The 14677-nt window shown below is 30.1% G+C and overlaps 2 protein-coding genes across 2 annotated transcripts in view; one reads left to right on the top strand and one right to left on the bottom strand.

The window, feature by feature from the left end:
* Positions 1-8823, bottom strand: part of LOC119679926 (H(+)/Cl(-) exchange transporter 5-like) — a 16146-nt gene extending 7323 nt beyond the window's left edge. Inside the window, exon 1 of the mRNA XM_038092523.1 lies at positions 8784-8823. Coding sequence (XP_037948451.1) covers positions 8784-8823 — 40 coding nt within the window. The remainder of the gene's footprint in view (positions 1-8783) is intronic.
* Positions 8824-13605: 4782 nt separating this feature from the next.
* LOC119679916 (nuclear distribution protein nudE homolog) overlaps positions 13606-14677 on the top strand; it is a 4564-nt gene continuing 3492 nt past the window's right edge. Inside the window, exon 1 of the mRNA XM_038092512.1 lies at positions 13606-13623. Coding sequence (XP_037948440.1) covers positions 13606-13623 — 18 coding nt within the window. The remainder of the gene's footprint in view (positions 13624-14677) is intronic.

The raw sequence follows: 14677 nt of genomic DNA, 5'->3' as shown, positions 1-14677 counted from the left end.
ATAACGATCTACGCTAAACTCCAAATAATTAAAAAACTCAAATTTCTCATTTCAAAAGATATACATAACCGTTATATATATAAATATTAAGAAATAATTTAAAAATTGCGGTATTTATTAATCGAGCTTCACTTTAAATACACTTTTAGTGCAATTTTCATTTTGAATTGGTAAATCTAAATCGAAATCGTTTACACTTGATATTAATTTGTAACACTTTACCCTATTATACTGTTAATTTAGCTCGAAACTAATAGCTGATTGCTATGACTTGACAGGTTAAGTGTGTTTTGATTTAGCATATGTATTTATAAAAAATATAATTGTCTTATCATACTATTACAAATATGTTAGATTACTTTAAAAACATTCAATTAGGTAACAAATTTTTACAGATCGAATATAAATCTAGTATGAATTCAGATTTACTAATCAAAAACGTGATATGCTATCTACTTTCAAAACCGTTGCACCATGCCTTATAAATAATTTTTCTTTAAATTTTTTTCATATTTTATTCTATTCCACTAAAATACTATAAAATATTCATTCATATTCCTATAATAAATGAATAAGCTGTTCATTTATATTCACAAATTTCACTTAGTCCTTCTACCATCTAGTTTTCATAGTAAAAGAGTTGTATATATAGTATTATTTAATGTTAAATTATGCAAATTGTTATACAAATATATATCTGAACCAAAACCTTGCAATTTAATAACTTGAATTCTAATATCTCCAGTTCAAAAAGTACCCGGATTTTGTAAATAAAACACACAAATTTTAATTTTATTCCAAATTTTTTTATATCCTTCAAAATATACTCATTCTGAAGCGATACACATATGCCAACGCTTAACCCAATCTTCCATACACTTTTCGTAGGCCCGTGCAGATATGGCTTTTAGTTCCTTAAGCGAATTCTCTTTTACCGATTCAATCGACTCAAAAATCTTACCACGAAGGAGCAATTTGAGTTTCGACAACAGGAAACAGTCGCACGGATCCAGATCTGGCGAATATGGTGCATGAGCGATGAAAGTGGTGCCGTGTTTAGTCAAAAAATCGCGTACAACAAGAATTTTTGAAAAAGGTCTATTACTTAGACTCAACAAACAACAAAATCCGTATACTTTTTGAGCAAAAGGTAATATACTCTTCTTCAAACACGCAACATCTGAATTCACTATTACTATATGTTGGAAAATAGAATAATGTTGCTATATTGAAGAACATAAGGCAGTACTACGTATCTGAGTTAATTATCCTTACTACAGTTATCAATAATTGATTTTTTTGATATATTAAAGCATAGTTAGTTATTTCTTTTTCAGTTTTCGTATAAGACTTAAAGTACATTAATTCATTATTAGAACTTTAAAATTTTGTAAACATTTATTCAGCGAATCACTTATTTAATATACATTCTATTTGATATGTTCAAATTTATTTAAATTCAGTGTATTTAAATTCGAATACATTTTAATTGAAACCAAATTATTTTCTTTAATATTGAAAGTAAATACATATGAGATACATATCACAAATTTAGAAATTCCAAATAAAATTTGCAACGCTCTTTGTAAAATAAGACCGAATAATAATTTCAAAGAAACGTGTCATAATATCCTGCCACATAGAACTAAACTTATATTATTTAATGTTCTCCTAAAGGCAAATAAACAAATTTAAACAAAAATACATGCAAGTGTTTAATACTACAAATACTAAACTACAATATCCCCATGTGCACATCTGAAGTTCTAAATTGAAATATCTACTGAATGCATAACGTCGAACTAAGAATATCAACTTAAACTGCAGTACGTACTCGTACAAGGTAAAATCATAAAAGCAATTAGGGATACAAAATAAAAGTAATAACGAACTTAAATGATTGTTAACAAAATTTCTTCGAATTACTAAGTAGCAAAATAGCCAATGAAAATATTATATCGAGCTGACGATTTCTTTGAGATTACACTTACTTAAAATGCTAAAGCCGCTTCTACCAAACATCAACATCAACATCAAACATCGTCAGCATTTGCTACACTGCCACCAACAATAAATCGAAGTGCTTTTCCAGAATCAGCAACTACGGTTACGGCAATAAGTAATAAGCAAACGTACGAAAACAATAGAAAATAAAGCAATTTAAGAAAGAAACGCATTGCGCCAAATTGTACGCAATATCGCAAAATATCCAAAGAATCCATCAATACCTAAGCATTTCACAGTTTACTTCCTCATCCGATGAAATACAAATACTGAACGTAACCAATGGAGTATGTTAACTGCTGAACACATTTCGACCAAAACTTTTACTTGCTTGCCGAGTGCGTACCTCTCAGTTATTTGGCAGCAATAAACAAGACCGGCATACGGACAGACTGACATCGAAACGAACACAGCTTTAGCCAAGTTTTTTTTTGGTTGGTTGGACTGTCGTTGAGTACCCAGCATCCACGCACCACTGGAAAAGTTCTAACTATGAACAATACAATTTTGTGAAAGGCTGTGAAAAGTCGAGCCAACATATTTTCGTATAATTTTCCCTTCAACGTTGAGCATCGCACATCGATGTTACTATGGGTGCTCTTAAGGCAACCATATTCTGCACTTGAATGTAAACTGAAGCAATTCACTTTCGCATTAACGTAAATAAGATTGAAAAGTTGCTTTATTGCAGAAAGTAATAACAAAAATAAGTACACAAATATGCGCATAAAATGAGCAAGAGCAAGCCAGGAAAATGGAAAGTATTTCAACCCAGTTACTCTATTTGAAGGGAAGTTATTCATTCGGCTGATGGCATTATTAAATCGGCTGGCGGTACTCTACTACTTGACTCCACTCAAACAAAAATACTTTGTGCCTATTATTTGCAAAGCCGATCAGAAGGTAAATATCGATTACATTCGGCAGGCATTAAGTGACATGGCAATGTTGGAAGTGCACCCGTGTGAATACACGTAGGGCAAAATGGTTTTCAGTTTTAGTAATTTCCAAAAATTTTGTGTGCTTATGTGTTGTGAATTTTATGAAGTAGGATATGCACGTACGTAAGTAAGTAAGGGCTTGTTTGTAAGTTTCGAGCTAATCCCTTCCATCGATTTGTTATGAACGAAGAGTGGAATTTAAAGCGACTCGCAATACAATTATGTATGGAACATTTTTGGCATGAGCAGCAAAGGTTTAATTCCGCACCAATACGAAAATATAGAAAATAATTTAGTTCCGCACGTACTTAAAAACACATGTGCCAGTTATGAATATTATTTTTGAATATATGTTATTGTAATAACCATTGTCTACTTATGATAATAACATGCAACCATAAATAATAATGCGTAACAATGTCAATTCAACTTTTTTTTTTATATTAAAAACATAATATTTACCATGTGCATAACTATGATATAATGTGACACAACAATATAATTTTTATACTAATGTATATACTGAAGAAGTATATATATGCTTTGCTAAAAAGTGTGCGAATCTGTGCCCACTAATAAATAACGCGATACAGAACATAAACGAAAGGACCAGGTGACCAAAGAGATAGGTGCTTGATACTACTGGTCGGCCTGCATGGAGGAGGCTACTGGATCCGAAGACTACACAATTTTTTAATTTCTAACTAAAGAACTGAAAACAAACAGAAATTCTACAGCCAGGTCAAGAACAAAATGAAGTATAGGTATGTCTTAATAAAAATAAAAATATTTGGAGTAATATTAGTTTTCATTAAACACTGAAAATTCTTCTATAAACTGCGTTTACCAATGCTTAAAAAAGACCTACTAGCATCTATTATGTTACTATCCGTGCTTATCAAGTTTCAGTATTAAGAATATTGACAGACAGTCTTCAAGTCATTTCACAAACATCTTCATTATCAGAGCTAAACGACTACATACATTCATTTATACATCCGGCTAATTGTAAAATGCACACCTTTCCCACAAAAATTGTGGGAACTGTCCAGTAGCGCATTTGCTAAAATGGAAGACAGAAACAGAGCAGCGCGAGGTTACCTTAGAGGCAATGACCTGTACATAAACCTATTACAACTCTGATATCTGTACGGGGCATCTTAATGAGAGAGTTTGATTTTCTTTTATCAGAGCGTGGCCAAATTGCATACAGATGTCTGCATACCATTGAATCTTATTATCTTTTTTAAAAAGTTCGTCAAAGGAAGAACTCAGTGCCACTTTGCATGATGTCAATGATATGCCCACATTGTTTAGGTGTTCCAAATAATTTCCTGAAGCACTCCGTTTAGCTACCTCGTCTGCTTTACAATTACCGTTGTATATCCCTATGACCGAGAGCCTAGATTTGAGAAATATTGAATTGCGTTGACATCTCATTTAGAGATATGTAGTAAATCGGACTGAACTCAAGGACTTTAAAGTAGCTTGACTGTGCGATAATACAGTTAAATGTACTACTCACATTTTAAAAACTATGTGCAAGTTTTTGAATTTATTAAATTATTAAATTCTTATCAAGTTCTAATCATTGAGTCATTAAATTTTATAATTATAATTAAATAAAATAAAATTATATAACAATATAATCGAAAAATCTTATAAAAGATCAGTGACAATAGATCATGTCTAAGGAATAGAACTTTTATCAGTTTTTAATTTTTGAAAAACCGTTTTTCATCCTACATAATATCGATTACAAATCTACATAGAAGTCTGGTATTGCTAGAAACCCATAATTCAATAAAGTGGGATGAATATACCATATATCCGAAACAGCAGCATAGGTTAGCCAAAAATTTACGTAAATAAGAATTAAAACTTTAACACTATTCGTCTGTTACTATTTAAGTATCCCTTAATATATGTCTCCCAAATTTTTTCAATGAATTTTATGCACTACTAAGCATTCAATTATTTTCAATATTAATTAAATATACCATAAAATAAATATATTATTTAATTAAATATGAAAAAATTTTATTTTAGGTGATTAAAAATATTTTAATAAGCAAATACTCTGACTGGTAATAACAATGCACAATAGTTATTACTTAGCCACAAAATATTTTATTTTATGAATTATCATTGTTTATATCAAATAAAATGCTAATGTTATTGTGGTCAACCTAATTGTGCATTAAAGCTCGAAAAAAAAATAATGCAAATAAAACAAAGACTTAAAAAAGTAATTAAAGCACAAATAATCACTAATTGCATGCTCTTTAAAATTATTTAAAATTAATTTTTAATTGGTTTTTCATAAAACTAAACAAGGAAGTATTAATAGAGAGTATACTCTGTATACGCATGTAAATATAAACAAATTCGTATTTTGCTCGTAGTATATTTACACATATCATTACAATTTATTTTAATTACTTGTATCATAATACTTGTAAATCAGCAAATATGTTAATTAATATTTGTTTTATGCTGTTCAAGTGAATAATTTTTAATTTATCATTCATTATTTTTGCTTATAGTTTAAAATTGAAATCGATGCAATAAAAGAGAAGTGGCAACATTGACCCAATTGAAGCACTTGATTGATTATTGCTGTCGTAAATCGTTCACACATTAAACAAGGATAATGAAAAGGATGCAAAGAGCTTAATGCTGCTAAAACTGATTTCAAATGAACCATTTTAGGCTACACTAAAGGATTATATTGATTACTTGTTCATTGATTTTGAAAAGTTATTTCTTTTAGATTGAGCCTCTTTCCTATTTTATGTAAATTTAAAAAAAAAAATTTATCACTTAAACGATTAATGCAGTATATGTATAGTATACGTATCTTTAGAGAAAAATTACATAAAAAATACATTCTAAAATATAATCAGACAAAATACAGACCTCATCAAATGACTATCAGTGTTGACTATAAATTTTTAAGATTGATTTTAAACAGGATTTTTTTTAATCCATTAATTTGCGGTATCTATAACATGAGTTGATATATTAGGTTCTTCTCAGAATATCTCTTCCTGAATCCTATACTTAACTGTGATTAACCTAAATATTTGTTTTCACAAGAAGAAATCCTGCAACCATTCTGGCAAGGGAGTTTAAAATAAATTCTCTCCAATAATTCTTTATTTTCACCGGTCACTTTTTTGAGCAATTGGAATTGAATTATTTCGAATAAATTTCCAGCATCAATTTATTATATAATTAACCGTTTAAAGCATAACACTATAATTAAAAAATCATGTCTGTTTATAATTTTGAACTCTTTGCAGTGTTTTTCTTGGGCAATTAAATATAAAATCCAAATAATGTTAACAGTATAATGAGGTCTGTAATTATCACCAAATCTTTGATTTCCTTTGATGAATTGTAAACATTTTCTATACCATAGCCTCGTCACTGATGATTTTCTGCAGTATTCTCAATGTGTCTTCATTAGAAATGAAATTACATAAACAAAATTTAACGTATATTTGTTGCTCAATTAAATCAGACATTGTGAAGAACAGAACCGTATCGATTATCGTCACAATCAAAATCCGTATGTTATAAAATAAAGGTTTCATTTCAATAATTGATCGCAGTGATAAATAATGAATTATTTTATGCGCCTTCAAGAATTTTTAATGAATTTTATGATTACCATTGTTTTTAATGATTTACTATATTTCTGCGAATATTTAAGATTTATTAAAATTTTATAAAAAACGAAAAAATTTATATCTATGCTACTTATGTTATCTGTCGCTTTTTGCTCGAATTTGGTGGCCGAACTGAACATGTTTAGGGTCGTTATGTTGACAAGTCATTACCACTTATATGATTATTTTATTCATTTTTAGTTTCTTTTGTTGTATTTTTTTTATTCAATATTATTTTTTCAATATTTCTATATTTAAAATGCCATATACATTTCAATTGTCTAATAACATAAAACAGCAGTTAATTTCAGGGTAATTTTATTAATCTGGCAAAAGAATTCGTGTTATAAATTAATCTTGAGTATTATATATTATGATCAAGATTAGTCCATCGAAAATGAAAACTATACTAAAATTAAATCTCGAGTAAAGAAGTTACCCTGGAACCTGATATATAACCAAATAATTCGATCATCACTTCTATATGGATGTGTAGCGTTCAGCAAGGCTTCAAACGCCAGCTAGAAATTGCACAAAGCCAGGTACATTAGGACGAATGTCCTAATGTCTTAAGGTCAGGGACCTCTTAAGATTGCTCCGATCAAAAAATACATAAAGGATAGAGCACTGAATTTGTTTACGAAAACTGACAGGCTTACTAACACCGCATTATCGAATCTCGGAATGGTTACAGGCTCCATGGAGAAGTATGCAGATCTGAGGTCAGTTATTGTTTAGTCTGATGAAGTGATAAACAATAATCATGTCAAGGCATAGGAGTTATGAAGAAATCTCGCTGTTAATAGAGACTAAAAGTGTGCACTGACTCAACTAGCCTCAATATAATAATAATTTTTAAAAATTCACAAATTTACAAATATAAAATAAAACTTTTAACTTCTCATAAATCTCCACATCCCATTAAATTTTAACTTTGAAAAAGTTTAAAATAAAAATTTTCAATAAAAACTTATAGAAATTGTAAAATAACTGCAAAAACTTAAATATATATAAATAATTTCAAAAAAAAAATGTGAAAATACGAATAATTTCATTCAAACTCAAATTCATTAAATTTAAAGGGAATTTTTTTTCAGTGCATTTCATTCACAGAAGTGAACAAAACGAATTCATCGCCTTGAGATGATTAAAATGGCGGCCAAAGTTTACGTTTGAAAGTGAATAAAGTAAAACCAACATTAGCCAAAACAAATGGCGCGTTGCCATTTATTGCCTGAACGAATGTGCACATAACCAAAAGTGAAGCTTTTTTCTAATTCATTCATTTTGTTTTTGTTTCATTTTAATGGTACCCTAAAGTCGGTGAAAAGTGCTCGTTAACAATTTTTTACAAATAAACGGCAAAAGAAAAAGTCTTCAGCACATAACGTAGATGCGTCGTTCATTGCTACACGTTTTCTCATGGCCTTCCTCACATTTTCACATACGGTATAGTCATGTCTGTGTGTGTGTGTGTGTGCAAGTTTGATTGAGTTTTAGTTTGTGTTCAATTGTTTGTGTGTGTGCGTTCAATTGCTTCATAAGTAATCAAATCGAAAAGGACCTAAGCATTTCGCAATGTTGATATTACTTTTGTTGAAAGTGTTCCTATTATTGTTGTTGTTATTGTTATGGTTGTTTTTTTGTTGTTGTTGTTCTTGAACAAATCTATTTAGTTTTTGTGCACAAATATGCTTTGATCATGTGTACATCCATCGTCTTGTGTTTTTGCGCCGTTCACTGATTGCGAAAACTCACTCAATTAGTTGCCGCAAAGGACTCGCTTAAGTAGGCTGAAATTGAAAATGAAATCGTAAATGGTTCGTTAGGGCAAATCATGTGAGCAAACGTCTGCGTAACAGCAAACTGCCAAATTCCTTATGATAACTTTATTTCCCCTTATATGTGGTTGATGTGCATGTATATGTTTAAATGTGCGCTTATGTGCTAATAAGTGTAACGAAATGTTTGTCGATAGAATGAAATAAAAAAATTACTTTCAACGTCGATAAAATGTGTTGAAAGGTGAATTATACAAAATTTATTGTTACTGCAAATACTTCAGGTGCCTACTTCATATATTACACACACACACACACACACAATGTACTGAAATACTGACATACTGAAATTTGTGCTACTTCAATAGCTTTCAATACTATACCTTGTGCCCGTATATCACTGCCCAAGCGATATAGAAGCATTATTTAATGTGCTCGTTACATTTTGTGTAGGATTTCACATTTTATTTTTATTTTTTGTTTTTTTTTGTATTTTTATATTTTTTGTGTTTTATTCTATATATTATTTTTCTCAATTTTTTCGAATTTTTTGATTTTTTCGATTTTTTGTACAATTTCAACAGAATTTTTATTTTATTGAGTTTATGTATTGGGTTTGGCATGTTTTCATTTTCTTTCATTTTATTTATTGAACGAATTTCATTCATTTTGATTATGTCTGTTTATTAAATTTTTCTTTTAATTTATAAATTTTAACTTTACTTATTTTCTTTTTTAAATGACCAAATATTTCGCTTAGTTCGATTCACTGTATTCAATCTCAGTTCTTTCTAGAGCAAATATTTGCAATGCTTTCCCGCAATAAATAAAACGTACGGGTAAACCTTCTCGCTAAAAATAACAAATAAAAACAGTGAAAAATACAGGAGAGCACATTTTTATTTGAAAATATAGTTTCTGAAAGTTTGCACTTTTGGCATTTTGCTATTTTCCGCTTTTTACAATGTATTGCATAAATATTGGCAGTAATTCTGCACATAACTTGTACATATTTTTTTTTTTGTGTTTACAAATATTCAGCTGAGTACACGTAAGTACGTAAGGACGTAAGGACGCAGGAGAACTTTTAAAAGTGCCCCATTTAACGTTGTTGCTCAGCCCACATTCATGTTGAATTTGAAAATTTAGACGAAATAAATTCAAATATTTTGCAATATGCAAAACAATTTTGTTGCAATATTTTAGATGTTCAAACCATTAATTGCTTAAAAATGTGCAAGTAACACTTTTGTACTGCTAGGTTAAACTTGTCTAATTACACACTATGAAATTGTGTTATTATATGAAATTTTTCAATAAAATAAATTAAATTTTTAATATTTTCGTTTTTGCTAATGGTGACCTTTTCTCAGTTTTGAAGTCCTTATATACAAGGTCATCCCTTTCAATATTCAAGCAAATTATGTTGTCAATGATACATCACAACAATCAAACTGCTTATAATTATACTTTCAATTAAATATAAACATTAAACATTAGAAACAACTGTATAGTTAGCTACAAATTCAATTAATTGAAAAAAAGTTTTGTTATTTTGTCTTTAAATTAAATGCTACATATACCTTTCTAATAATTAACTTGTTTTTATCGTTATCTATCTGCAGACTAGTTTCAGGCTTAGAGATCTGCGATAGGAAACATTGTATAAACATGAAACTTTACTTCAGTAAAAAATTCAAAGTTCTCATTCCCGATCGATTGGACTAGGAAAATGGTACTCATGGAGTAGGACCAAAAGGGATATCATGGTACACCGATGGTTCAAAAACTAAAAAAGGAGTTGGTGCTGGAATATTTAATCCTAACACCAGAATCTCGCTCGGGCTGGGTATAAGACCTCTTGTCTTCTAAGCAGAGGTGTAAGCTATCAAGGTCTGCGCTCGTAACAAGATTAACAAAGGGTTGAAAGGCGCCCTTATGTGTATTTACTCAGATAGTCAAGCATCAATCAAAGCGGAAGTTTTCCTTAAAGCCTATTAGATCTATTAGACTCCTATGACATGCTGCAGCAGTTGGGTAGCAAAAACAAAGTGATGCTTTGCTGGGTGCCTGGTCGCACATGAATCAATGGTAATAAGTCTGCCGACAGTCTTGCGGGGTTAAGATTTCCGGTCAAATCTGTGAACCGGAGCCATATTGTGTATTAAATTGGTTTACAACTAGGTCTCTAATTAATAAATGGTTTTCGGCCGAGAGAAGTCGCTACTGGCGCAACATTCCAGGTAAACATCAGGGTAAAGAGCTGGTTCATCTCTACAGTTATGGTAAGGTATCCTTCTTCAACAGAGCAGAGTTTAAGTTGCTAGTGGGATATTTAACGGGTCACCATGGACTGTGTTATCACCTTAACAAAATGGGTCTGTCCGAAGAGATAGATTGTCGACTCTACTTAGAAGCAGACGAGACTTCCAGTCACATTTTCTGCGACTGTCCAGCCTTGTTCTGGGCCAGGAGGACATCACTGAGTGGAGAACTCGCTTTCTGACATTAGGAGGTCCTCAACGGACGACATTCTGGTTTTCATTCGAAAAGATCAATCTGGTCACAGTGTTCCACTCCGTTGAGAGCACTCCGTTTATTTCTATTCCTATCGTTATTGACATAAAAAATAAAATAGTGAACTCTGATTGTAGGACCAAACTGAGTTTTGTAGCGTAATTACAACACCTATAATAATATAAAACTTAAATTCTTATTTGAAATTTAAGTGTCGTAAATCAATTTTAAGAGATAGTTCGTTTCAATATTACTAATAAAACTGAAGCAACTTAAAATTTTTTCGATCCATCGCTGTATGTAAAAATAGAACTTTTATTCAAATATTAATAGGAAATAAAATTTCTGGACCGTCTTAAAAGTTTATTAATCTAAAATAATAAAAAAAATTAAGAAAACTTTCTCTTCGTTATGTTCTTTAGCATTTAAACATATTTCCTTTTATATGTACAAGAAACTTAAACAAACTTTAACATTCAAATGAGACCAAATAAAAAGGAACCAATTTAAATTCATCATAAAGATAATTTTCACCAAAGTTAGAAACAAATTATTTAAAACTACTTCCACTCCTCTCGAGTCAACAGTTCCTTCTAGATATTTATTTTTCTTTTTATATTTTTTAAAAAAATATTAAATAAGTGTAAAAGTTTATAAAAGTTCACCTTTACTCTTCAAAAATAAATAAAAATCTCTTAATTTCGTTTGCTAGTTTGCCCCCAAACTTGTATTTTCCTTAGCAAGGAATTTAAAAATTAAAATAGTTTACTTTAAGATCTTCAACGATAACATTCAACATATTTGTGCATGTTGATTCCCTCAACTGGGATGTGTCCGAAACTCGTATTTGGTTAAGTACAAGGAGCATTTTGTAGTTGCGTAAGTTTTAATGAAATTTCTTTAATTTATGCATAAAAAATTTCTAAGTGAAAGTAAAAGTAAAAGTAAGGCAAAACCAACCAATAACAAGAAAATTTCTAAGTTTTACCGTGCAGCTTTTCAATCAACCACATGAAATCATTGTCCCATAACGCACGTTTGTAGTGCAAGAGAATTCGAAGAAGCTAGGTCAAAACAAGTGCGTAAATTTAAACTTTTCGAAACCATTTTAAACTATCCGTCCGGCGTCTACATCAGTGTCATTTAGTAGATTCCCAAAGCGTCTACTTTTAATGTTTTCCATTTTCCAACTACACTCTACTTTACTCTAAACAAAATTAATCTCAGAAAATGTGGCATAGAAAATTGAAGTTTCCCACAATCCCTTGAGCTGATATTAGTAACAAAAATCTTCGTTAATATAAACAAGCAACAATTTTCCAGATTTTCCCACTTGCCTGTTTTTTGTGAGTATTTTTTGGCAAGTCAGAATGCGCATCCGATCCGCTGCGACCTCTGATGGAAACTTCAAAGCAGATGCCACGCATTTCTCGCTTTTGTATTTTTATTGTCTTCAGGCGAAAATACATAGATTTTTCTGCTTAAAAGTGAATTTTATCATTGGATATGTTAGATTTATTTTTTAAGTTATTTTTTTTCGGTTAAAAATGCAATGTCATAGTAACCACATGCCTTAATGCATAGATAAGCAATCAAAACCGACAATTTTCGTATAAAAAATATGTTAAAAATACATTTTTTGTGACAAAAAACATTTTTTGCCAATAAAATATTTCTAAAAAAAATGTCATCAAATAAGAATGGATAATAGTCAAAAAATACACAGACCACACAACAGCGACAGAAATACACAAAAATCAATTACAATAAAAATTTATTTTAATTAAATGATTTTTTAACATTTACACTCAATACTAGGTGCATTTTAGGATCACATAGCATAATAGAACCTTAAATATGTTATGGCCAAGTTAAGTGAGTACAGAGATTCATAATTACTTTTGGCCTATTAAGTGAAAATATGCGTAGTTTACACATACTATATTATTATTGTTAGGGAATGTGACACTGCGACCGTCCGGTCTATTGTGCTCCCTACTGGATTAAGAGTAAGTCTCTAAGCTCTGTTACGTTAATAAAAAGTAGTATAGAACCTACTTTACAGAGTTTTATTGCCTCTTCCGTAAGAATATACATTCCCAGGAGTCTATTCCGTATGTGCATAAGCACAGGGAATTCTAACAGTACGTGTGTGGCCGACTCCTCATTGTCTTCACAAAATCTACAGTTTGCATCGTAAGTATACCCAGTCTTGTAAATTGGTATTTTAGTTTACAGTGCTCTGTTAGAATTCCTGTGATGATTCTAAGTTTTTCTTTTAATAGCTTCATACAATTCTTGTGTCTCTTATTGTTATAGGTACCAATAAGTGATTTGGATTATTTTAATCCTGGTATATTATCCCAGTAATTCTTACTATAAGATTGAAGTGACGTTTTGATTAAAAAGGTATATCCTCAGAATATTAAATTTTGAAAAGATATGTGTTCAGTAAGAAAAGAACAAATGTTTCATTTTATGTATCAAAATTTAATGAAAAATCAAACTTTAGTGTAGAATGTACACATTTAAAAATTATATTGGCAAAATCATATTGGAAATAATGTATCCAAAAACTATATTCCAAGTCATTGAAATTTATATTAAAACATTTATATTAAACAACGTCAGTCTAATACTTTAAGGCATAGATTTCTTACAGTCGTTGAGAATTGTAAAAGATAAAGCATGCTAAAAAATTATCAGGTATTAGTAATTTCTGTTCGTTTAAGTGAATTATCATCTCTGAATCTCAAATGACATTACATACGTTTTCAAAGCTATAGCTTTGGTTTATTTTACAGCTAAATGAAGGTAGATATGAATCAGATAGGTAAACGGACTGCAGTATATACTACATGAATTAATTTAAATAAATTTAAAATATTGTATTCTAATAAAGCATAAACAATAAAATCCAAAGAATAAATTACTGAAGCAGAATTCCTATACTATACTAAATACTAAAATAAACTAAATAGTTCTGATGTAGAAAAATCATGAATAACATATTACATATTATATATATGAATTATTTATATATGGTATAACAAATATTAGGTCTGTTCCATGAACTACTCGTAATAAAACTCAAGTAAAACACAAGTAATATATACACAGTATTACTCAAAGTTACTACGAATAACTTGTGGAACAGACCTATTATATTGCATATTGTTACTTTTCAATTAAAGAATATAATAAATAAATGATAAAATTAATATGAGAATTAAACAATATTTTGTATTAATTGTTATATATTAAATGTTATATGTATGTTAAGCAATCAATCAATTGACAACTTGTTGTCATTCTACGTCATTTTTTATCAATTTCTGTATTTATCATATTATTTATTCAAAATCTAGATGTATCCTATCATCGAAGTAATATATACCAAACTGAGAATAATAAGTGGAATATAAAGTATCATGGCAATTTAGACTACAACACTAAAGTACACACTTCCTAAATGAGGCTCAAGAGAATATCGTAGAAAAAATTACAGAACGAGCAGAAAATTGGAACAAAGTCACACAATTCATCACAAATCTAATTAGGGAAAAAAAGAAAGATCTGAACGCAAACTTATCTAAAACAAAGAGCAATCTGATAACAAACCAATTTGGATCAAGAGTGGGAGCCGGAACGCACATTCCGAGATTGAAGTAGACTTTGATAGAAGACAACTGGAGTAAGCAGCTGTATCACACCAAGATGAAGGACAAGATTAATCACCTGCAGCAGTGACCCTACCTCG

This window comes from Teleopsis dalmanni, chromosome 1 (assembly GCF_002237135.1).
Source record: "Teleopsis dalmanni isolate 2A chromosome 1, ASM223713v2, whole genome shotgun sequence".
Classification (NCBI taxonomy): Eukaryota; Metazoa; Arthropoda; class Insecta; order Diptera; family Diopsidae; genus Teleopsis; species Teleopsis dalmanni.
The sequence above is the reverse complement of the archived record's forward strand: the minus strand, read 5'-3'. Positions and strand labels throughout refer to the sequence as shown.